Below are 24,502 nucleotides of genomic sequence, written 5' to 3' on the forward strand. Positions count from 1 at the left end.
ACATGTTTGTAATGTTTGGATGTATCTTATTCTAGTGTAAATAAAAAAAACACACAGTGGAAAAGGCTAATCTTCTGATTAGACAAAACATCTGTGTTGTATTTCCTGTCTTGAATTTTGTGTTGAAATCGCTTTGTTGTAAGTTCTTTAATTATTATTTTAACTTAAGTAATTTTTTTTGTTTTAAACATGTTTTTATTGGAGAGAAGAAGAGAGGTGCAACATTGACAGTAAGTATTTAAAACTATCAATACTTAAAGGGCCACAGTTAAGAAACAATAACTTAAGGAATAAAGTTTTAATCTGTACAGGAAGTTTTCAAACTTAATCAAAGAAGCAACAGACATAAAGAATAAAACAAATACGTTATTGCCCACTCACCTGGAAATTCATCTTCAGCCACAGAGCAAGGACTATGAGTAATCAAAAGAAAAGACACGAAAAATAGCCCATAATAAAATTATCCTAAATTATTACAGTCTTCATGGAAAGAACTCATGTTGATTGACTTGTTTTACACGTATAATGAAGCATGGTGAGATTGTTTGTTGATGCAGAAACTCATGTACACTGCAGATTTAGTCAAGAACACTCACTCACAGTAGCTAAACAGCAACAAAAAAAAGGTAAAAACAATGGAAGAGGTGAGAGCAATAAAAACAAAAGAAGTGGTGGTTATTCTTTCTTTATGAATGGGCGCTATGCTTCTCAGCAAGATGCAGGCAGCAGGCATTGATTCAAGTTATGCCTAATTTGTCTGCTATCTCCTTCTTGTACTTGGAACCACTCACAACGGTTACAGTGGCTGCAGCTATCAGAACAAAACAGGAGGTTCTCAGCGACTATGTAACTATTGAGAGAAAGTTAAAAACAATTTGTAGCAGAGCATTCCTTTAATAACGTGTGTATTGAAGTGTTCAGGCTTGAAATATGCTGTTCTGTTGTCCCTTCAGGACCTACTGACTGTTGGACATGATCTCACTCTAATGGACACATGAAACCAAATTTTACTCGGCGGCTTCAAATGTACGGCAATGTTGTGCAACAACACTGATAGGAGAAGAAACCAGTCATCAGAATCAGAATCAGGGTTTATTTCCAAGTACATTTACACATACAAGGAATTTGACTTGGTGTATTGGTGCTAAACAATTAACAAGGAAATAACACAGAACTAGCAACAACTTAAATAATACAGTAAAAGAAGCTATTACAATATATAAAATATAATTAAATGTAAGATATAAAATATAAAAAATAAAAACAAAATGTACAAAAGGTGCAATGTAGGATAGATATGTTTCAGATATGTTTCCTGTTGTAATCAATATTATAACTATTAAAAGTTGAACAGTATGGATTTAATTTGGTGCAGCTTCTGTAATGTATCGATAATTTGTAAATCCTGCACACAAATCATTCGATAATTTTGACCTGATGGAAAATTAGATATCTCTGCTTTGTTTTTATCAGTTCATCTTATCAGTACATTTTAAGTATGGGCAGATAAAGGGAAGTACATGTGTTATATTTAGAGTCCATTACAAACTGTATCTTCCAGAGTCACTGACACTTGTAAATCAAAGGGTGAGTTGAATTCTTTATAACAAGCAACCATATCTGCGTTTGCATAACTAGTACTGAATTAAACAATTTCCATTCATGTAAAAAGTGAAAATATGTAGCTTTTTCTGAGATTTAATGCAGAGATGAAAGATGGAATGGTCCGAGGATAGACCCCTGAGTACCTCTACATAGCAAGACTGAGGGGGACACATGATTATTTATAAAAGCATTACATTATATATGCATAATTGATTGGTGTTGGTATCAAAAGGCGGGATGGATTGGATAGACCAGAAAAGCCACAGCCACCACCATGAAAGTGGAGTGTAAATAATGAATGACTTTACAGTCTTTGGACCGTGTAGCTGGTAGGTAGTGGAAGTTCATTAAAGGTAATACATTTATAAACAGAAACAGGGTCAAGAGTGTATACCGTTGTTATGTGCAATCCTGAGGCAATGCAGTGATTCACAATGTCGAAAGATTTGGAGAAGGTTAAAGAAACCTTGTGTGGAGAATTAAGAAGGGTTGTCAGGACAAAAGTATGAGCTGATATCTCTCCTCAGTCAAAGCAGTTTAGCTTTTTGTGGAAACTGTCGTGAAAAAATGTGTCAAAAAATAATGTGCAACATGAAATGAAAATTTGGAGATTGTAAGAAAAACTATAATAATAATTTGTTAAAGTAACAACAATTACTGTTATTTTTCAGGTGATGGATAAAAAACAGTATTTAACATTTTTTAAAGTAGTTATTTAACTAATCCCCTATTTCTTTTTACTTATCTAATAAATTTTTAGCGACATCCCTTTATACTAACTCTTGATAAGTTTACGTCAAAGAGCCAGCTCTGACCTCAGTATATTAAGATATACTGTATATGCTATGTCATGATTGAGGAGTTCAGCCATTCACTTATCAACAGACCACAAAGGCAGACTTTGACATCAGAGAAGTTTGGGTGAGGCATTCAACCTTGAAAGGTCCTAGAATCTTTTTAAAAAAATGACATGTTGGCAAATATGACTAGAGTGTCACACTTTGTGTAAATATCTGTTGCAAAAGAAGTACTTCCCCATCCCACCACATTATTCAGATTGTATTCACTCAATGTTTTGTTTTGTTTTAGCAACCATATATTATCTGACACACTGTTAATGTATAACAAGTTCAATTCTTTTTATCATTCTGTATTTCTCATGCAAAATTGCGTTGCTGTCACCTTGTGGTCACCTGAAGGCCTGTCTGTTTAGGCAGACTGTAACACCGTGTCCTAACAGCGTCAAAATCTATTTCATAGACTGTAAATATTCTAATTCTATTGTTTCCTATTGGAGTGTCCTAACAGCCCGCGAGCGAAAAAACAGCAGCTCAAAAGAAGCCTAAACTTTCTTTACAAATACATTTCCATTTTACAGCTCTATCAGCACCTCTATGGATGTCCCTGAGTCAAACACCTGCTACTTTACATCTTGGACTTTTTCAGCCATTGAAAGTGCAACCAAGACCATTATGATTATACCCAACTTTTTTCAGTTTTGCCTGTATATATTTTTCCGTAGCTTCACGCCAAACAAAAGCAAATTTATTTTGAGTTGATACAAATAAATAATGTACTATGTTACCTTGTGATAGGCTGTTGAAACCAAAAGTAAAATTGTTTATTTTCTTAAGTGAAAGCAGCAACATTAAAATAATCTTTTACGAGTTCAGGAACATCATTCAAAATTTCACGCCAGTTGAAGTTGTAAGTGTTTGACAAAATAGTCAACATTTCAAAATTTTGATCATTCATTATCTTACTTTTTAAAGGGCTATATTCCTTTGGATTAATTTATTTTCTAGTTTAAAATAATTTAAAATGCATGAATATTAAAAAGTATATCTTCTGAAATTTGACAATGCAAAGAATCACTTTTAGATGAATGTTGGACTAGAGCAAAAAGAACATTTCTTCGGTAGTGTCCAAGTAAATGTTGCAGCTCAGTGTAGAGAGGGGTCAACAGATACTGATGTACATCCTGCCATCTAGTGGTGAAAAGTGTTGAAAACAGGCTCTCTTTCAGCCATGACATAAGAGCCTTTTGAAAACCAGAGGATTGATGACATGCCTTTATTGCTCTTTGCTTTCACTAAAGAAGCCTAAATCTTCATCTCCAATTTCTTGTTCAGCGTCATTGGTTATTTTTGATGATAAATAAAGAGCCCTGCAAGAGCAAAAGAACAAGTTGGAGTTAAATACCAAGCAATAGGGCCTATGTGACTAGAAGTACCTTGAATTCAATGCAAAGTTGTTCTTGGATTTAAATGTCTCATATTGTGTTGATCATATAAGTTTACCCCAGGGAAAGGAAGAGCAGCAGAAGCACAAATGTTAAGCATGCGGTGAGAAGCAGGGGTGAGGGGAGGAGTAGGGGGGAGTGGAGAGATCCATCGGGCGCAGGGACTAAACGTCCTCCTGGGAGCAGAGACATGTCAAATATTTCTTGTAGCTCTGTGTGGCCGACCACAACCTGGGGGGTCACTGACAAAGAAGACAGGAAGAGACGGATACAGGGAAAGTTAGAACTCACACTGACTAATTGTGACTCAACTTTATTGAGTTTAGAAATCATCATCAACAGTATGCAGGCAAAGTCTAATAAGATAGAAATAACAAATAAAATCAAAAAGAACAAAAAAGTAAAAGGTAAGAAAAACTAGCCAGTCAGGATGTGCATTAAATATAGGAATTAAATGTATACATACATAGGTAGTCAAAGATACATGAATATGCATGCCCATATTTCTTTACATAAATACACATCTCATTGACATCTTTCTACATTATACATACCGAATTATTTGAATGCAAGCCTCCATGATATCAACTTGTAAAGCAAAGCCTTTAGCTCATTTTGTTTCATAAACTGTCAATATTTCTCTGATTATTACTCAATTTGGTACTTAAAGAAAAGTAAACATCAATAAAGTTTTATTTTAAAAACTCAATATGATTCTAACTTTTTATCCCATTCAATATTTCAACATTCATTCATACATCTAAATCCCTTTTTAGTATATTCATATCAGGTACCAAAATGTTTCTTTGAGTGTTTCCTCTCCTAAAAGAGATGAGTCAGGTTACCTGTGAGGTAGTAGTATAGTCTGACAATGGAGCGTGCTCCGGAGTAGATCTCACACTGGTATGTGCCCTGATGGTGCAGGCTGGTTGAACGGATTGAGTAGAGCTTGTCCATCCCTGCGGTCACTTCTTTAAACTGATCCACCTGCCGGGTTTTCAGCTGTCCAAAAAAAATGTATAATCCTTCAAATACTGTAATAAGCAATCATGTATGGCAACATCCATGGAGATAATTTGAGAAAGAAAAAGTAGTGCAAAAAGAAAAGTTCAACAATTTGGGTTAAGTAGTAGGCCTATCTTATATTAGCTATTTAACTTAGCTTAGCAAAATGCCATAAACAGTTAACATGGCTTTGAAGAAAATTTGGCTTAAAGTTCCTCAAAAGTTCCCTGACAAACACCCCAAATGCTTGAACTTATACAAAAAAATGCATAAAATAGAAAGTCTGCGTATATGTACTGGAATATAACAAGACATAAACCTGCCCATTAAACCACAACTTCATTATTCAACTTCAGAGGTTCTGTTTTAACTTTTTACTATAAGCAAGCCATCAACATTGTGTTGTGTTGAGCTGTGTCGTGTCATGTTGTATTGGTTGGTTCCAAAATGATTGATGCGGGGCCCTCCCCTTTGTCTTTTTATGTGCACGCATTTATTTTCTGTGTAAAATCAGCTTAAATGTACCGGTCAGGTGAACAAGTCAAAGCCATCAAAAACTCAGAACATGAAAAAGTCATTTTAAGCTCAAGAAGAACTTTTAAGTTTGTGTGATTTTGTTGCCCCCTTGTGGACAACGCTGTAAACCTTATTTCTTTGCTGATGTTGTCTTGTATATGTGTACAGTAAGTAGTGTTTTTGAACAAAAAATCTCAACCTGTTCATTTTAATAACTCAATCTCTTACTTGGGGCTTTACCACATGCACAAAACTCCTGAGAACTTCCTAAATGTTTCTGGGTGAGCTGCATATGCGAACACAAACAGCAGAATTTTCTCCTTTTTTTTTTTTCAGTGCCAGCCCTGTCAAAAACTTTCAGGGTGAAGACAGGGTGGGACGATTTGAGAATGCAGTAATATGTATTTAGGAAAGTTCCTTGTGAGCTGGGGGTGATGACATTAATGTTCTGTGACTGATATACGACCATACTGTAGATTGAATAGTGTGAGATCGCTGTCCTCTCTGCATCTTCATATTTGAATGGCAGAAATGAGAGTGATATTACTCTTCTAATTCTTTAAGAGGTGTTTCAGTGACCCTCAATTGTTCACCATATCCCCAGCGTACCTCCTCTGCAAACCTCCAGATCACCTCAATATCATTTGGTAGGCGAAATGGCACATCACATTGCACCTGGCTTCTGCTGTTCTCCATTACTTGAATATCTTTAACTGAGAGAAAAACAACATACAGTACAGCCAACCAGGTGCATACACACATATAGCATACACACAAGGGGGTGGGTGGGTGGCTGGGGGGGAGCTCTTGCAGTTTGAGCCCTTCTTAATGATAATACTTAAGCCCATTCTCTGAGGAGTGGAGTAAAAGTGATGATATGCTAAACAGCGGCTGCGCTGTACAGGGTTGATACAAATACCATCGTGTGTGGGAGTCAACTGTCACCTTGCATAAAGAAGCCAAGGACTTAAAGAGTACCTTGGGGGCTCTGTGCAGAAGATATAATGTGTGGAAATAAAACCTTGTCTCTTTTTCTTTTTTTCAAATCCTGACTCTCTGCTAAGAGCATTTCAAGGATCCAGAGTGGATGCTTATGAAGGTGAAAATATAGTTATGTAAGGATGTGTCCAGTCTGGATTAGCACACTTTTTTTTTTTTTCATATTTGAAGATTGTGATGTAACAGCATCAGTAATCCAATATGTGTGACTGATGTTTAATACTCACCTGGACAGTCCAGAGGGAATTCACAGGAGTCATACTTGCAGGTAACACAGTTATATACTGCGCCTGCACTCTGGAAACCTGATGCATGGAAGTCATAAATAACTTTTCTGATTAACAGAAATTCTGATACTGAAGAGACAAAACAATATTTAATAAAAAGCCACTCACCACATGGGGGGAAACACCCAGAGACTGAAAACAAAGTTAGATAGTTAACTTTGATCACATAATTTTATTTTCATCCATAATTTAGTGCTAACATCCACAAGTATGAGTCAGTTTAACCTGACAGCTTCCTTTATTTTCCACAGTGTTGGAAAGGCTGTAATAAGCTTATTAACGAGAGAGTGGAGAGATCAGAGGGATCCATAATGATGTGATATAGGCCTCAGTGTAGATGAAAAGATGAAGGGAAAAGAGACGAGACCACGTCTCACCTCTGGGCAGTTTGGAGGCAGCGGCGATGAAATTGTCTGCTGCTGTCTGCAACCTTTGCTCGTACACTGTGTCTGATGGATGGGAGGAGAAGGAGGAGGTAGACAGAAATATTTGGCTCAACACATCCTGCTGCTGAATTATGTGCTTCAGGGCATCATTTTAAAATTTCTCATTTCTAACTTCCCTCCACTTCTGACCTTTCTTTACAATTCTGAAGCAGTAAAAAGACTCATTCACTTGTGCTCTAATGTGTCTGTGAGAGTAAGTGTTCAGGTACCTTTATTCTCCTTTTTGTCAAACTCCTCCACTATGGGCAGGATCTCTAAATCCAAGAGTTCTTTCAGCTGTTTGTCATAGCCCTTACCTGTAAAAGAAAACATGACACGCTAAAAAGCATCTTCTTCCCTCCATTGCTCTGCTGATTGTTGTTCTTTAAACTAAATGACATGTATATCTGCTTTGCCTAGGCCTTAACATGATTTTGAAAAAATAAAACAAAGATCATTTTTCACACCTACTCTTCCAGCCTCAATTACCCTCTCGTTGTTGTTGAAGATACGGTCCAGCATCCTGAAGCAGGCGTCTACATTTCTAACATTGTGCCGAGTTAAAATGAGACCTGAACACAGACGACCACTGTCTAGTAGATCAACGAAGCACTGAAAGCAGCTCAGAGACGGGCTAAGCAACAAGCTTACACTCATCAGCCACAAAACAGTCATGCACATTTTTAAGCATGAGCAGTAAAAAGTCAAACAAAGGTTTCAGTATGTACTATTTTTATTCAAACCCTGGTCTCTTAGGGACAACAAATGTGGAAATTCCATAGTTTTATATTCCAAAGGCAGCTTTTGAAAATAAAGAATATGTCAATATCCAGCATCTAATTCATAATTTTTAAGTATCCTGCTGGTTTTGTCGATATGCTTGGTTTAAAGAAGAGAGCATCACAGACTCCCCTCCATACTTCCCTCCTTTCTATTGTTTCTAGTCCCCATTTCCTGCTGCCTCAATGCACCAGTTTTACTGCAGAGCACAGAGATGGAGAGAGCCAAGGAGGGAGGTGGCAACGGCGATGGTGGAGGGTGGGTGGCGGTGGTGGTGGTGGGGAGGGGTAGACGAAGAGGGAATTAAATGATTGTGTACAGAGGGAGATGTAGTGGTAAACGTGTTGGGAAAAGGTTCCCCAAGAGAAATATACAAATTAATAATCAAATTTAGCTGAGGAGCGGAGATGACGAGCGTAAATGAAAGTGAAAAAAAAGGAACAAAAGGGGCAACAAAATCGATTAAGAGGAAGAGAAAGTGTTTTCGCTTGCTTGAGGAGTTTTAAAAAAAATCCAAAAAGTATCAGTGAAAGATAAAAAAAAAAAGGAAACAAAACAAATCAAAGCAAATATAAGAGATGAAAGAAGAGAGGACACAAGTGACACAAGAGGCAGAGAAAGAGCGGGACCACAAATCAAGTTGACTGCCTCATCACATCCTGTATCCCTAACTCGTCTCCCATCCTCCTCCTCTTCCTTCACACCCCCCCCCCCCCCCCCCCCCCCCCCCACACCCTCCCTTGTCCCTCACTCCCAGTGCATCTCCATGGCAACCAGACAGGGTGCCTAATACATGAACTTAATATATTTTCAGTGGCAGGGTGAGCTGGGTACTAATGCATTCATCTGTCTCCACACAGACAAGCCAATCAATATTAGGCAAGAGTCTGCTCCAGGACTGCCAAAGTCAGATAGCTAGTCGGGTGGTCGGACATGGAAATTCCCAAATATGCATGCGTGTGCTTGTGTGTGTTTGTGTGTTTGTGTGTATTTGTGTTGAAGTGCATTTAAGTAAGCCTGCTTTGTGTACTGCATATGCTGTAGCAAGGGACTTCCATAAAACTCGTCTCAGATTTATAAGCATTACAACTTGATCATTTATGTCTTTATTAAATCTGTAAGGAAAAAAAGACACCTTTTGTAAAGGGAACGATCACACTCTCCTTACACGCAGATAAAGAAAAGGCAGAACTCTTTACAAAATGCAATGAATTAGCTTTATATTCAAGAGCTGGTACCTTTTTTGGCTCTGTCTGGCTAAAGATACAGTTTACATGAGGTCAAAAGAAAGAGACTGAAAATGATCCCTTTAGAACTTTGAGTAAAAGTAATACATTATATTATAAAGTCAGACATCAATCTTAATGCCATATTATTAAGATATTATATAATTTTCATACATTATTAACACACAGAGGTAAAATAAAAAAGTATGCAACCGTTGAACCACAAGGTACAGAAACTTTTCCTGCTGATGTTAGCGACGGGGTCAGAACCCTGGGCTGTCTTCCTGTTTGCCCCCCAGTGAGGGTTTTAAAGACACAAAGCCAGCCGATAGGGTTAGCCCCCTAAAAGTGTCTGTTGCTGCAGGAGAGGGGGTCTCCTTCTTGTCCAGTCCGACAAGTCTTTATCTTGACACGACAGGTAACCATATAACCAGTTAACGTACTGAAGAAAAACACACTGAGATACATTAGAGCCAAAAGAAAACCTCAAGAGGGTTTTGAGAGATGAGGGAGAAACTTAAACTTAAGAACTTCAACCCCATATTATTGCCAAAAAAAGTATTGTTTTTTTAGACGTTGAAACTGAATGCAGCCCTGTTCCCGAGGACCTCACCTGTGACCTGCTTTGACCTCACAGGTTAAGGGTCTCAGGGACAGAGGGGCATACTGGGAAATAAAAAAATCACAGGGAGGGTATTTTTACAATTTCATCAAGATAAAAAAAACACTATTAAAAAGACGTTTCAGCCCAGGTTGATACAGAAAAATAAATAAATACAGAGATTACATTTGTTAAAAAGCAGAACTGCAGAGTGGCTGCACCCAGACAAAGACATGACCTCATCTGACATTTGGATTCTGCGGCACCGACTGGTCCCCTTGTCTGCTGCAGAGTAGCAAAACTGTTCATTTAAATTAAAAAAGAATCAACACATAAGCGTGACATATTTGTCCACATTTCAAACACGTTCAATTTCTTACTATACAGTGCAGGAATAAAAAGCAAAGTAGTGTTTTTCACAGCAAGGCTCGAATTAATGTCAGTAATGCAGCAGTGGAGCACATTATGGAGCAGACGGTATTTATTTAGTGGAAACGATTAATTTTGAATTGTTGTTAAATGTCATGGGCATCTTGAACATGATTTATTGAGCACTGACTGAAATTACAGAGTCTAATAGCTTTTCAGAGCTCAGCGAACTGAAAGGGCTTTCAGCTTCATGAGTCTGTAAGCAACATTAGACGCAGAATTAAAATGGAGAACATAACTTACATGTCAAAGAAAAGGACATTTATTAAACTTCGTTGTACTCTTCCTAACCCTTACTCTTCACTCAGAAACATGGCAATCTTTTGCGTGAGAGAGGGATAGTTATCAGAGTAGTTTATCCTCACTGTGCTTCCTGTTCATTTTATTCTGTTTGGAGTTAGAGTCTAGATGAATATGCAGGGTTGTACAATCCAAATTGAGTATTTAATAAATAATACAGTACTTTTTATCAGTGCTGTCATGCAAAAAAACCTAATCTGTCTGTTAACTTACCAGGAAAAATAAAACTTGATGATTATGATGAGAAGAAAGAAAAGCAGCAGCCCAAGGAGGGCGTTTGAGACATTCATTGACCTGTAAGTGAAGCAAAGAATCACTGACAGAATGACATTGTCATGGTTATCGGAAATAAAACAATATCAAACTGGGTTTTTCTTCCATACAGTGGTTAATGTCAAATGTCCTTTACATTTTTCTATTGCGAAGAAATGTCATTAGCCAACGCCACCCACTGGTAGACAGACAGAATGACACATGCTAACTAGAAAAGGCTGATTACGTTTATATATTGTGGTAAGAGAAATTTCGACTTTTTATGACTCTGTCTGTAAGGAGATGTAAGTTTTCATCTCGTAAACACCTAAACGTGAATGTGCACAACGATGAAAAAGTGCCTGAGTCACGTCCTGCATCAAATTGCAATAATGCATGTCATGTGTTACCTGCAGGTTTCATGATCTGCAGGCCTCAAGATTTTTTTTGAAGTCAAAGGTGTGATTTTAGATTGTCTCCATTAAGGATGAATGTGACAGACATGGCAGCTGGATCGGACCAGAGGGAACAGCAGACATTTGTCTTCGTTTTAACTAGAGATGAATTATGGATTTGTCTGCGGAGGCTACTCTTAGTTTGTCTTACAATACTGTCATTTATGTTGATATTAATTAAACATAACATTTGCTGTGCCAAATTATATAGAAGAACAGAAATGGAAAGGTCCGTGTTGAACAGATTGATGATAACTGCAGCAGGTGTGAATACATATTGTCTAACACTGCCTATCATTGCATCTAAATTCCTCGACATCTGCTAATTTCTGCTAATCTACCAGCCTGGTGTAAAAAAAAATAAAAAATTGAATACAGTAGAGTAAATTTAAGACGTGCTTTTCCCTCCTCAGATTCACAAATGAGGAAGGTCAGAAAGGAAAGAAGGAATTACAACTTAGACATTAAGCGCAGACACTAAATAAGACTTTTCATAGTGCAAACACAGAATGACACATTTATCCAGCAAATACAGACGAGTGCAAACACAACCAAAGCTGAATGAAAAACTTTCAGATGAAAACACGTCAGCTCTGCATACAGAATAAAAATACTATCCTTACTCAACAATCAACCATGTGAGTGAAAAATGTAAATAAAAGAAAAAAGACAATCACCTTCCAGCCAGCCTCTTTTCTTTTCTCCCCCAGTCAAAGTCAGTCCGTGGTTCCTCTCTCTCTCTCTCTCTCTGATAGTCTGTGCTGGGGCCAGACAGCGAGCCCAGCGGCAGGTAGGTTACAGACAATAGTATTGATTCCATTATTCTGCTTTGTACCTACCTACCTACCTGCCTGCCTTAACAATTGCTTCCATGTAGCTCCTCAGCTTTTGTCTCCGCCAGGCTGCAATTGCAAAAAGCTGAAAACAAGAGAAAAATAAAGAAGGAGAGGGAAAGAGCTTGCTTACACACCAAACCTCTGGGTGCACATGCAATCCAACATACAGACACAAAAACACACATTCATTCACCGTTCGTGCTGCATTCACAGACTCTAGTCATCTCTCTTTGCTTTCATTTTAACTTGCTTTCTCTCTCCCTCTTTTACTCTCTCAACTCGTCATCCTTCCATCTCCCTCTATTTCCTCGTACGCCTTTTTCCAGCCTCACATCTCTACCAGCTCAGTAACCCCCTCCACACACACACACACACACACACACACACACACACACACACACATACTCCAGTTTGTGAGCGAGTATGTGTGTGAACATGTGAGGGATGGAAAGAGAGTGAGTACGAGTGCAGCGAGTTCACCCGTGTGTGTGTGTGTGTTTGTATATATATACGTATCTATATGTGTGTATGTGTGTGTGTGTCTAGAAAAGAGAGGCACACTGTATGTGTGTGAGAGGGGGAGACAGAGGGGGGGGAGGAGGGGCAGAGGGGCTAGCAGAGAGAGTGGGGATGGAGGGGGAGGGTCAGAATCTCTAATAGGATGAGAATAGAGAGAAAATATGAAGCCCAGGAGTCTCATGAACCTGAGAGGCTGACATTACTGCCTCCTCTATGCAGCAATCACACCATCATCACACTGATTGCACGATTTACAGCTGCTGTTGCTCCAATACATGTGTAAATTGCACTTGGACTGACATCAAACACACCAAATAAACCCATCGTGGAACACTTTGCCAATTACAAGAACGTGTCTAGATTATATGGCTTCACATCAGAGGTGGACGATGTGCAGTTTGCTGTTCGGTGAAAACAAATTCAACCAGTGCAGCTTCAAACACAACTAATGACTTTAGAAACAACTTGCGTCTACACCCACGCTTTGTGTTGCATGTACAAACAAAGAAGTTGCAACATTTTTGCAAATTCAATGTTTTGTAATATTATTTCAATTCTCATGTCTGTCGGGTTGCTAAGTCAGTTCATATGTCTAAAAGCAGGTTGATTGTTATACTTGTGGTTCTCTATTAGAGGATGGCAATGTTGTGTTTGTTGGGTAATAGAATCATACCACCCTGAGGGGAATTCAGAAATGAAAGTAAATCTAATTTAAAGCTCCTGATTGGCTGCCTGTTCAGCGGGATGGAGCATAAACACTACACTTGATGTGTGATCGTCATTAATGGCCCCAAAGTGTTCCCACTGTGTTTTACTATGGAAAATATCACACATTTGTCAGACTATAGAGGAAGTAAGAAAATAAATGGGGAGAAGAAAAATAGCTGCCAAAAATTGTACAGCTACTTAAAAGTCTGGCTTACAAATATGTATGTATTAAATGAATAAAAAATACAAGGACAGGTCATGGATCTGTCGTTTTGTGAGAATTTGAAAGCTTTTACTGGGAAAGACATGTGATGGTATATTTTGGACACAAACTCATCCTCACCTTCTTCAATGAGGCTTCTGTTTTATAAATATGCAAGACGAGGATCCAACCTCTTCGAAATGTAGGTTAGACTAAAATCACTACACTATAGATTCATAAAACCTCATGAATATTCATTATATACCCACACTGCCTATAGACAAGCCTGTCTCACTCTTTCAGCAGGTATTCCAGACACACACTCTGCACACACAGCTGCATTTATTTCTTGCTCTGATCCTTTTTTTCTCTGAACTGTCTTACTCACAGCTCCAAAGCACAAGAGAACTCTCCACACACTCCTCCGTATCCAACATAATACTGTAATGCCATGCCACCTTCATTTGCATAGAAACAACATGCTGAATGTGTTTACACTATCGGTGCTGCACCGAGTGTGTGTCTGTGCTGTTTGTGCTTGCGCTGCACATAAATTCTATCTGATCCTGCATTAATGTCACCAAGACAAATTCCTGTACATTTACAGCACATAGATTGTGAATTGATTAGAGTACTGGAGTCTCTCCCTGTTCTCCTGTGTCAGTCTCTTCTATGCAGACAAAATAAAGCACTGATATCTAAGACAATGGCTTTCAGGAGCACAATTTTGCTTAGAAATCAGGAGAGAGCAGCTCTCTCTCTCTAGCCTGAGCAGAGCCTATACCTGAGTGACAAACGCAGAATGTCACAGCTAGACAGGTGTGTGCATGAGTGTGAGTGTGTGTGTCCTGATGTTTAAGTTTGCGTGTATGTGTGTGTGTGTGTGTGTGTGTGTGTGTGTGTGTGTGTGCCAGAGTCTGGCTCTGCAGTGCCACAGAGAGACAAAGCACAGGGAGTGCACAGGGATGACATCATCAGTCTGGGATGGTGTCTGCCTTGTCTGTCTCAGGTTTGGGATGCTCCTGTTCTCTGTTTTAGGGGATTGGAGATATGGTTTTCTCCTTTTTTTGCAGTACACACCTACTCAACACACGTGTATGTGTTTATGTGCATAGGCAAAAATTGGCACAACAGGCTATACAGGACAAATGTTGTTTTTATTGCCCTTCTAGTAACCCTTGATCCTTTGTACTGGGAGATACTATGGCCTTGTCCAACTACCTTAAAATAGGTTTTTAAGAGCATCATATGTGGATGTCAACTTTTGCGAATGAAAAAAAATTCTCCCACATGCATCCATCATCAGTCAGGTTGGAAAATGAGCCGAGTAAAACTCATCCTTGGTTTGGACAATCTTTACTGTGTGTATTTGAGTTAGATTGAGAGAGAGGAGGGCAAATAGCTCATTGTACATTATCCCCCCCCCCCCCCACGCATCTTGCAAACTGTCAGGCGCTGGCTTGTTTCTTCTGGCAGGAGAGCAGGATCGTGTATTGGATGATAAAGAACGCTACTACTGACAATGCCGAATCAGCACAATTCTGATATATGCCCCCTGTTTCCCTCCAAACTAGGAGGGGAGGAGAGTCGGCTGCAACGCACTGCAGATGGCTGCTGTCTCAACCAGCAGTCTCACACAGTGCAGGGGAGGGAGGAGGTTGAGAGGTAATGAAAGTGGAGAAATGATTGTGATAGTGTGTGTTGGCCTGGATGCAGGGAGATGCATAAAGTGCTAAAAAGTAAGTATAAGATGCTTGAGGTACTACGACATAGACCTACATGCATTTTAAAAGCTAGAACTAAAGACAGGCAGGGAGTCCCAGATTTCAAAAGCCAGGCTGCATTCAATGTTTGTGAGTCATTTTAGATACATGTTTTATGTTGTGTTGTGTAACATAATAATTAGGATGAGTAAGTAAATTAATGAGCGTAGTCAAATTTCATTGAAAAGAGACAAATCATAAACTTTTGGAACAACAGGGGTGGGTCTTTCAACTTTTTCCTAAATGTATTTATGATTAAATTCTTGGGAGATTTAATGAAAAAAAAGCATTTTCTTTTGCATTCAGCACTGATTTTTGTTAATACTGCAAATATCACTTGATTTATCAGCCATTTCTCAACAATCATTAACATTTTTATAATTTCTTTGGATTTAAGAGACCATTTTTGAAAAATTATTTTCTATTTAAAGGAAGGAAGAGGATAAAATTTTAAATAAAACTGGGATAAAACCAAACCCTGTTCTGTACAAACTTACAGTCTTTTATCTTACCATTTTGAGTTCTCCAATAAAACGCAGAGGTTCAGCGTCCTCTTTTAGAAGTTTTTCTGCTGCAGTAAAAACCTCTGATTGCCAAAGAACAACCAACAACCTGTCACACAGCAGGTGGTCCTCCTTACAAACATGTCTGGTTGTTACAAATATTGCACAGAAAATGACACAAAGGATTGTAGGACAGTTATGACTTTCGACGCAACGGGAGAGAGTCTAAAAAGCATTGTGGTTGTAAAGGAGGAGTTGTGTCATTAAGCCCTGGAACAATGTCTGGAGGAGTAACTACATACTTACCTCTCTGCTGGAGGTCACATTAGTCGTAGCGAGAAGTGACTCCGCAGTGAAAGCTAGAAGGTTGTACAGTTATCTCCGTGCTGTTTATTATGCGAAACCATACAACCAACTACCTCATACTGCAGAGCACAGACTGTAGAGCCACTCTCCAAACAAAGTCTTCACCAGCAGGACGGAGATGTTCGAACTCTACATGTACACCTGTCTGCTTTCTGAATACAAGTCAGCCTACTACAATGCTATTATAACAAGACTATCCTGTTCTCTGTGTGAGCAATATATAAAGTATAAAGTGATCCTCACTTAATACTTTAGTCTTAGATTGAAAGAGGATTTTTTCCCCCCCTTTTTAATTTACTTTGTGTGTTTTCTTTGATATCACCTTGGCTTGCATGCATGAAAAAAAAAAAGATTCTCCGTATGGATGGATTATAAATTATCACCATATTTCATTTAGGTAAGATTTTTACAATTTTACCTGAGTGATGCACATTACAGTTCTACAGTATAAAACAGGTAGCCAATCTATAACAATGACTGCAGTGTAAAAATCAGTGTGAACTGCTATATCTGGTTCCAGGGAAAACTATAGCCTTTAATGTTGACTGCAATGACAATACTGCCAGTGGAATAGATGCAGGGGGGGATACTTCAGTTTAAGGTGTGCACAAAGCCTACCAGTAAGTTATCTAGAGCAGGAATACATGCACACAGACTCTTGATTGCAAATATGCAAATCCTCATGGAGGACAAAAAAGAGGCAGCTCAATTAATCAAACATTCTGTGAGAAGTTGTAAGCTTGAATGGAACATAATCTGACACCAATGCCCGTCCCTTTGACAAAAATGGCAATATTGTTACAGAAGTATGAAAATCCATTTCCACACATCGGAGCCTCTTATGCAGGTGTGAGTACTACAAAGGATTTACTCTCATTCATATTTCCCTCTATCTCTGAGGAGTTGTTGCCCTCTACTGGTGACTGTGTGAACTCCCTCTGTCCTTATTCTATTTCATGTCTAATTGTTCTTCATGCAGTCAATGTCTATAGATTCTGTAACGGAGCAACAATGAAACATGCTCAATGCTTATCAAAGCTTGGCTGCATTGTCTCAAAAAAGATGTTCCAGGTACGCAACCTCAACTACTACTAATATCCTCATATTCATCGAAAGAAAAGATCACAACTAATATCTTCTTCTCTCTTAAATATGTAACTGTCACCACTTATTATTCTCTTCTTCACATTACTAATCTTTTTTTGTTTGGTTTGGCACTTAACACACTCACATATCCTGCAGTATTTCATCCAAATCAGATGTCTGATTCTACTTAAAAGCTGACAGGTTTTCATGGGAGTTTAATACCAACTGCCATAACACTGTCAACAGCATTAAGTCTGCTGTCAGCTCTGACATCTAAATCTGGGTGACTTCTGCTGTACAGTGGAGACAAATGAAGCTCCTTTCCCATTGCACTGCAAGACTGAAATGTATCACACTAAGATCACATACTAAAACCTTCTTGAATGAGTGAATAACCTTCAGCCAATCAAGCAACAGAACATTTTGCCAGGTGAAATTCTTTCCTCTTTTCTCCTCCTCCTTTCCTTTTCTGTTTGTGTTAAGCGTCCTAACCCACTGCTGTCTGCTGCTTCCAGTCCCTTTCACTCTCCTGTCCTGAAGTGCGCCCCCCCCCCCCCCCGCCCCTCCTTCCCCACACTCAACCTTTTCTCCACTGCTGCCCTCATGGGTCCCTATTTCCCATCTCTTACCCTTTTACCCATCCTCCGTCTTCTTTCCCCCTTCTGCCTTTTTCTATCCTCACAAGCCGGCCTGTCCTTTTATTCCCTTACCCACAACCTCCTCTCCACGTTATGCCCGGCGTCTGCATTATTTTCGCAGTCATAGCACGCAGAAATGCAGTGTAATTGTGCCAATGTCAGCTATCCTTCTCTCTCTCTCTGTCTCTCTCCAACTCTCTCCACCCTTAACAGGACTGTCTGGGTGTCTAGGCTTTGCAAGTCTACTCACCAATAAAGAACGTCTGGAGTGATTCATGAAAGCTGCATCTCAATTCAGCTTCAAAGTTCCTCTAAATACTAAATCATCATCTGCATACAGTGACACTTCATGTAATTGCAGCCCTAAATTCCTTCCTTAAAACTATTTGAAAATATTTGTAATCAATTATTTCTCAAATAAATCTGGTCTTATAAGTGGAGAAGAATTTTTGGATATGTGCTCACAGATAACTATATTTCTAAAAGTTTTATTAAGAAAACTGATAAAATGAGCTACCCCTTTAGTTTAACAGTATGTTAGGAAATGGACAATTTTCAGAAACTAAAAGGAGTTAAATCAAATGCTTGGTATCATTAGATTCAAAACAGCTTACATTTCAATAACATGTCCTTTGATTCAGGGTAAATCTGATAATATTATTTTATGTACTAAATTAAGAAGATATTGGGTTAAAGGCATGCAAGAAATACGAAGACTCAGTGGCAGCAATTTAAGACAATATCTCCTTGGAGCTCGACTGAAACATAGAAATGGAAAACACTCCTAAAGGCTGATTGTAAAGACAGTGGATTTTCAACAAAGCTGTCCATTTTCTATTCAAGAGTAATGCTTCAAACTCTGTGAATGAGGGTAACGTCCTTATAATGTTTGTCGTCTTACACCAACACTGCTCTGCTGAAATATGCATGTGTTTTTCCCCAGGTGAGAGCACTCCTCTATCCTACACTAATCTGCTTTGGTCGACGCCAGCCTCATATACCACGATGGCAAAATGAATGTTGCCATGGGAACCTTTTGCCTGGCAACCCCAACAGACTGGCAACTAGCCAAACTGTTGCTATGGCACAGCTGTCAATCTGCGTATGCTGGGATTGGTCGTGTCTGGCCTCTTGTAGCGCCTCCCTTTTTTGATTTCCAATCAAATGCACGATGGAAATTTTATCATGGGTTTTTAAAGCAGATGAGGTGTGCAAATGTGTGTGTTTGTGATGTTGTTGGCCATGTCTGATGAGAAAAAAAAATCTACGTAATATTTTGTAGAACAACACAGAAACACAGAAACAGTCCTATTGAAAAGAAGCCCAATCTTCAAATATATCACCAATGTGTTTTGTATTTTGGCGTAAAAAATAATTTTAGAAAAGTCATGCTGATTTTTGGATGTTATCTTTTCTACACACACAGAGTGGCTTTGTAATATTTCAGCTTAGCTTTGTGCAAGCATTATAGAACAGTTTTTTTTTTTTAATATAAACATGATTTGATCATTTTTAATTACCTGCTTAGATGACATTGTATCAAATAATTCAATGGTAACTAATGCATTTCAGATAAATGAGTAAAGCTCCCTATAGTTCTCTTTCTCCCAAAGGTCTAAATAAGTCAACGAGTGTGAGCGTGTGTGTCTGTATTTTTCGATGGCTACTCATTACAATCTTTTCATTGAGTCATTTGAGATGGAAGTAATGAATTAATTTTGTTAGTAAGGACACCTAAACAGAGCTACTCTGGCTGTCAAAATGTAACAAACCAAGAGAGCCCATTGACTGGTATAAAAATAAATCAAATTAAAAAGTAAAAGTGTTGATTTTTTTTCTGTGGAGGTTTTGTTTTAGTATTTTCATGTATGAAGCCATGTATGAAATGAAGCCAAAAACAAAATGTGAATCTCAGTGGTTCATTCTGATGTCATTTATGAACCGAAGCCATAAAAATGACAAAGATTCCACAACTTGCTGACAGCTCTGAAGTGGTTGACATTTTCTTTTAATCTTATCATCTGCTTAAATGTAATTTGTCTAATTAGGATATACACACAAGGACTTTCCAAACAATAGAAATGCAACATTAATTACTGTGTGAAGGCCATCTAGATATTGTAAAGCTTTTAAAATGAGTTTGAAACACTTTAATAAAACAGGTCATTGATCCTGTGATCGTGTGTCTGTGCCTATCAAAACTTTATTTTTATGTGTATTAACTTACAGGTGTGTCTGTGAGAGTACGTTTATTATTGAAGATATATGGATGAGTGAAATTTAAAACCCAATAATGCTGTTCCCTTTGGATTAGTCCTTTATTAAAGTGCAGCTGGTAATTCTTAGACATACAGCAGAGGCAGCACACATATAAACACACACAGTGGGTAAAAGGAGACCTCATGAAAAGAAAGACTGTTTAACCTGGAGGTCACAGGTTCATCCTCTGTAACAGCTGAAGTGTCAGTGGAAGGGTCCATGAAAGCTACTGACTTAGTCCTGAGCTGCTCAGCACAACAGCATCAACTACAAAGTGAAACACGCATGGTGGCTTTGTGATACTTTTGAAATAACTGGGAAAAAAATGGAATTTCTTATCACTATATGTTATTTGTAGAAGCTCAAGGCCACAGAGGCAGCAACTTATGCACAATGCACATAATAATTAGTTATTCACACACAGGAGGGCTTTTGTATTTCTGCTCTTTCTGTATGATTTTTTTAATGTCTGCATTTTGTTAAAACTATTTTAAAGCATATAAGGAAAATAGCCAGCATTACAATTGACTCGTTTAAAATGTTTTACTTTGCTACTTGAGTTCTGCCATATTACATGTTCGACTATTTACCGTATTCATGAAGATTGATCAGCATGGAACTCAGCCCTGTAAACACTTGCTGCTTGCATGTTTTTACGTGTTTCTGTAGGTATCAGGGGAAGATATTACTGGTGTTACCCAGCAACATACAAAATGTTATTCATGTCTATTTTCTTCTGTTTAGACAATCATTGGAGTTGCTGTTCAAACCTTTATATCTGAAAGAGATCTCAATGCACACATGCGTTCTGCAGTATGGACAAAGCAGTGCACCAGCTTGGAGTGCTAAGCCTCCTGCTCTGGGTTGATAAATATAACTTCAAAAGAAGCAGCCAAACAGCTTTAGCTGGCCGACTGCACAATGAGCATAATAACTCCCCGCCCCCTGGGAGCTCAAGCCTAGTTCATTTACCCCTGCAAAGCACTGCAATGTCTGCATGTGCACATGTGTCTTTGTTTCACAGCTAGCCTCTTGGAGGCTCCCCACCTTCTGCTGCGTACAGAGCGGATGTATGAGGGAAACCTTTTGGACCCCATTTTTACAGAGGAAATGCATCCCCCCTCCCTGTCCTCCCTCCTATTTGCCCCTCAAATGTAATGCCTGATTGACCACAGCACCCCTTAAAGAGGTCAAAGGGCAGACAAAACAGTCTGGTGTCATGGCAACCTGTGTGCCACCAACCAGAATGGGTAAGAATGAAAGGAGGGGGGTTGAATGAGCTGTCAGCTAAACCTCTAAGAACGCTGGATTGTGTTTAGACTAGTGCGTGTGCAACATAGAAACAGAAACACACACATAATGCACTTGTACTATGAAAGGCACACCCCTTATTTATACTCCTGAGTAATTAAGCCAAATCCCTGCATGTACTGCGGTTAAGTGTCGTACCTATTAGAATCAGAATTCACGCTGCCTATGTTGGGCATGTGCAAGTGCTTGTGAGTGTGTGTTGTTGGTGTGCACGGGACACACTCTTGTGCAAAAGGTTCTTTGTGACCGCTCGATGCAGTGGCAGCGTTTACGTGATGGAGGGGGTGGGGGGGAGGATAAATGGGAAGCAAATGCATTCAGATCAATATTAAGCTGAGAGCGGGGTGAGCAGGGTGGAGGGGGTAGAGTGGAAGGTGGTGAGTGGAGAGGGAGGGGCCACAGAGGGTCTGATTAATCATTCCTGTATTGTTATTGACTTTCTGTTACAGGGGGTGAGTCAGACTCTGAATTATGTGTTTGTGCTATTTGTGTTTGTGCTATTTGTGTGTGTGCGTGTGTGTGTGTGTGTGTGTGTGTGTGTTGGTGTGCGTGTGTGTGCGTGTGGGTGTATTTATTGTATGGTGCACAAAGTCATCAATTACAGTCCTACACTTCCCAAAGGTTTGGCACAGTAGCAGGATTAATCGTGCTCTGACTTCTTTTCTCATTTCTCAGTGTTTCTGCGTGTAAGTACAACTTTCAGGTGTGTTGATCTACATATTCAAAACCAAAAAATTAATTATCAGTGTTTCATTAAAGAGCTAATACCCTGCTCCATTTTGGAACAGGAACAGGGGAGCATAGAAGGCAGACAGGAAATCCCCAGTGAGGAGTTAATGAGGAACTCACGACCGAACAGACACAACAGAGAGGGAGGGAGAAATAGGAAGGGGGAGTGAGGCTGCTGGTGATGTAGGAGGGGAAATGCTGCCCTGACATCTGACCCTCCGACTGTGACCTCGTTCATTGTCAGCGAGGGCAAGGGATGGACACATCTGAGCATTGGCCACGTGCACAAACACACGCACACACACACACACACACATTTCAAAGGAGACTCTGAAGCTTTTACAATAAATCAAAAAGCAAGCAATTCACAAACCAATCCTCACAAAATCTAATCCAATAAAGAAAAACGATGAAATAATTTTACACTAATGTCAGACGTAACAGTTGACAGTGTTTTCCTCCAATTACGAGCCTTTTAAAAACAGCAACTTGTCAGAGGACGGGCGGCTGAGCTAACTGAATGAAACCTCCATTCAGGGTTACCTTGAACTTGAACAATGAGTCTGGTGTTTGTGCTGGGGGCCACTTCCTGACCGTTCTATCCCTCCGTGGAAGCAACCAACCGCAGCCTCTCCTTTCATCTTACAGATGTGACCCTGACGACTTGCACTGACCAGAGAACAGCCGGTAACCACAGACTTTACTTTCACCATCGTCTTCTGAATCTTGAACTGAAAAGTTTGCGTGCTCTGATATTTTAAACACTGATGTGCTTTATGTTTATAGACCATCAACCAGTTGATTCTCTGCCGTTAGACTGAACAATTTGTTTTTACAAGCTGGAGCTGTGTGAGCCTTGAACCACAAGGTTCTTTTCCTAATGATTCACTCTTCTCTCTTTTCTACGCTGTCACCTTTCTTTCCCCCTCCATCTTAACTCCCTACCTGCATCTCCTGTACTCTCCTCCTCTGTCTGGCATCAGAGAGCTGGCACACTCCACTGTACACCTTCATCACCTCTGCATAGCGTGTGTACTGTCTCAAAAAAGCTTGATGAGACTTGTGAATGACATCAATATATTGCCAGAAGAGACCTAATGACACTTAAAAACACTTAGTCCAGAAACTCAAAGATGTTTTCAAGGTTTCAATCTATTATAATCTGAACTTTATTCAATCATTGATGTTATAGATTAAATCATTAAAAATGAACACGTCGCTGGTCTTTGATGTCACCTGAATCCCTATGAGGTACCGTGACATAGATCAATAACACTCTCATGTCTCCAGATATCAAGCTAACTCTAACTTGGCACTTAATCTGCAAAAAAGGAGTATGATTTCAAATTGAACTACATTTACCTTGCGGCACATATGGCTAGGCTAGCAGTTTCCATATGTTTCTAGTTTGTTTGATAAACTACGCTCACTGGATACTGGCTTTTATGTTATGTTCAATGGACATGTATAGGATTAGCTTTTAGGTATTTTTATTCAACACTAGAAAGAACGCATATGAGTGAATCTTCCAATAATCAGATTTATTTTTACTGAGAATATTAATGGGACTAAGTCACATCAATGAGGTCAGAGATTGCAATTATTTTAAAACTGCCACCATAACTGTCTCCGCCGGCATATTTTTTATATGAAGAAAACACAAATATTCTGAAGTTTCAGGCGATTACTTAAGAAACACTAATGTGAAAAATGATGTTCTGTTAATGCACATAGACTCCATTTAACCGGTCCTATAAGACTAGCTGTGTGAAATAAATACAATGTTAAACTTTGACTTCACATTAAGAAAAAATCAAATTCAAATTTTGATTATTTAGTCTACGAAAGGATGTCTTCTATGTCTCTGATTCCTGCCCTTGTTTTACCTCAACAAGAATGCTAATCCTGATTTCTGATATGTTACTGAAAACAGTCATTGTGTGGGCAGCTGGTGACTGTGTCCTGGTCCATACTTGATCTAACTCATGAGAGGATATAAATGGATAATGCCTGAAGACAGCAACAAAGCCCATTCTTCGGAAACCTGCTTCATAAATCATACATGACCGACATACAGACGAGGACACAGGGCCAGCAGAGCACTGTGCGAGAATCATCACACTCACAGTTTCACTATCAAACTCTTTCTACCCAACCCCCAACTCCTGCAGCTCTTTAGCTGTCTGCGAGACATCTAACGAAAAGAGAGGAGAAGGCAGACAGCAAGGATCAAAACTTGAAACACATAGAAGATAAAGACGTGCATCAAGAGCGAGACAGACAACATGGAATTGAGATAGTTTGTCGAGGTAAGAAGCAATGCTGAGACCTACTAATGCAGAACTGAGGAATTCTCACTGCTGACTCCTAACACATTCCTGCAGCCTGCAAATATTAACCCCCACCTCACCACCTCGACCTCCATCTGAATGCACCAGGCAGCCACCTGGCCCCTGCATG

The 24,502-nt window shown here is 39.2% G+C and overlaps 1 protein-coding gene across 1 annotated transcript; it reads right to left on the bottom strand.

Annotated features, from left to right (window-relative positions):
- Positions 1 to 1,079: 1,079 nt before the first annotated feature.
- On the bottom strand, positions 1,080 to 8,551 carry spaca6 (sperm acrosome associated 6). The gene is made up of 9 exons (XM_065958189.1): positions 7,547 to 8,551; positions 7,310 to 7,396; positions 7,032 to 7,103; positions 6,763 to 6,786; positions 6,595 to 6,672; positions 5,978 to 6,081; positions 4,693 to 4,849; positions 3,906 to 4,089; positions 1,080 to 3,772 (listed from the first exon to the last, which is right to left on the bottom strand). The coding sequence occupies exons 1-9, from the start codon at positions 7,758 to 7,760 to the stop codon at positions 3,679 to 3,681; spliced, it is 1,014 nt and encodes a 337-aa protein (XP_065814261.1). The 5' UTR covers positions 7,761 to 8,551; the 3' UTR covers positions 1,080 to 3,678.
- Positions 8,552 to 24,502: the final 15,951 nt, after the last annotated feature.

Source organism: Labrus bergylta, chromosome 8 (assembly GCF_963930695.1).
Source record: "Labrus bergylta chromosome 8, fLabBer1.1, whole genome shotgun sequence".
In the NCBI taxonomy this organism is placed as follows: domain Eukaryota; kingdom Metazoa; phylum Chordata; class Actinopteri; order Labriformes; family Labridae; genus Labrus; species Labrus bergylta.